The following is a 1,511-nucleotide window of genomic DNA, read 5'->3' as shown; positions in this document are numbered from 1 at the left end:
AAAGACCACGACACTTAGATTTGAGACTAAAAGACGTAGATTTCACAAAAAGAAATCAGGATGAATGAGGATGCATATCGTTTGACCTCAGTGTTCTTCCCTTTTTTTTTCAGTTTGTTTGTGTTTTTGTTAACAAACATAATAAAAATGATCATTGTGGTAAATGAAATAATAATTTGATTTACGTAAGAGTTTTTTTGGTTTTTTTTCTTCCCGATTTGTAAAAAATCCTTGCACGAGAGAAAGAAATGAATATTATTTTCGAAATCTGCGTAGCTGAATTATGGAACATCCGTTATTAAAACCAAAACAACTTTTATGAAGTTTAAATTCGCAGGCCTGTGTTATATTAACATTAACACTAATTCGCAGGCCTTGTTATCATTTAATTATGCATCATGACATAACCTTAATTTTATTTCATTTGCACTACATTATTGTTATTCAAATACTTTTTTTTATATAGTCTGTGTATAATTACGCATTGTAACATAACCTTAATTTTTATTTCACTTGCAATATATTATTATTGTTCTTCAAATATTTTTTATATAGTCTATGGTTTTCTAAAATTTTTTAGTTTTTTTATGCCATTCACACACAATTTATCAGTGCGACAGACAACTTACTGGTATATGCTTTAACTTCAGATTAAGCTTAATAAAAGCTGAAACCTTTTTGCTATGTTGATGGAAATGTGTGGACAATGCATTTGTACATGATATATTTAGTACATTTAGAATTATCAATTACTTTTAAAAAGGGTTTTACTTGCACTCATTTAAACTTAAAATTGGTTAATTCTGTTACTCGGTTAGAAGAGGAGGAAGGAGAAAATGCTGAAGATGAAGAGGCAGAAGATGAAGAGGAGCAGAATAAAGGAAATGAAAAAGTTGTACAGAATGATGTAAAAGAGATGGGTCTTAGTGGAACATCTGATGAGCTCCAACCTAGTACATCATCAGGAGAGAAACCTAAGAAGGATGATGAAGAGGTATGATGAGTATCACAAGTTTCTAAATGTAGTTGGAGTACACTTAATGTTCTGAATGCAAGGTCATGTTCATACTATACTAATTTTGGGCAGAAATAAACTGTTTGGTTGAAATGTAATAATTCAAGTTGATGTTTTTATTTTACATCATTAATTTATGTTCTTTCTTTTAAATAACCAAACCCACTCTTCGTTATTCAAAACGGATATTCATGTATTGATAGGGACATTACAAGTGAACACAGTATTACAGTCATTTTTTCCTCAGCTCAGTTTCGTATTTTAAAGTGTATTTAACTATAACTATAATATTATTCTTGAATGGAATATTTTAGCATTTTTAATAGAATTGGACCAACTGATTTTCATAGCTTCAGTATTGTTTCTCTTTTGTTCAGGATGAAATCTCAAACCTACAGTTAGCATGGGAAGTTCTCGAATTAGCAAAGCTTATCTATAAAAGGTATTATCATGTTTCATGTTAAAAGATATTGGTAGGAAGTGTGTGTGTGTGTGT

The 1,511-nt window shown here is 29.9% G+C and overlaps 1 protein-coding gene across 1 annotated transcript in view; it reads left to right on the top strand.

Annotated features, from left to right (window-relative positions):
• LOC106468330 (nuclear autoantigenic sperm protein-like) overlaps nt 1-1,511 on the top strand; it is a 24,399-nt gene that overhangs the window by 12,673 nt on the left and 10,215 nt on the right. Inside the window, exons 4-5 of the mRNA XM_022396663.1 lie at nt 819-994; nt 1,393-1,474. Coding sequence (XP_022252371.1) covers nt 819-994; nt 1,393-1,474 — 258 coding nt within the window. The remainder of the gene's footprint in view (nt 1-818; nt 995-1,392; nt 1,475-1,511) is intronic.

Source organism: Limulus polyphemus, unplaced genomic scaffold (assembly GCF_000517525.1).
Source record: "Limulus polyphemus unplaced genomic scaffold, Limulus_polyphemus-2.1.2 Scaffold2965, whole genome shotgun sequence".
NCBI lineage: Eukaryota > Metazoa > Arthropoda > Merostomata > Xiphosura > Limulidae > Limulus > Limulus polyphemus.
The sequence above is the reverse complement of the archived record's forward strand: the minus strand, read 5'-3'. Positions and strand labels throughout refer to the sequence as shown.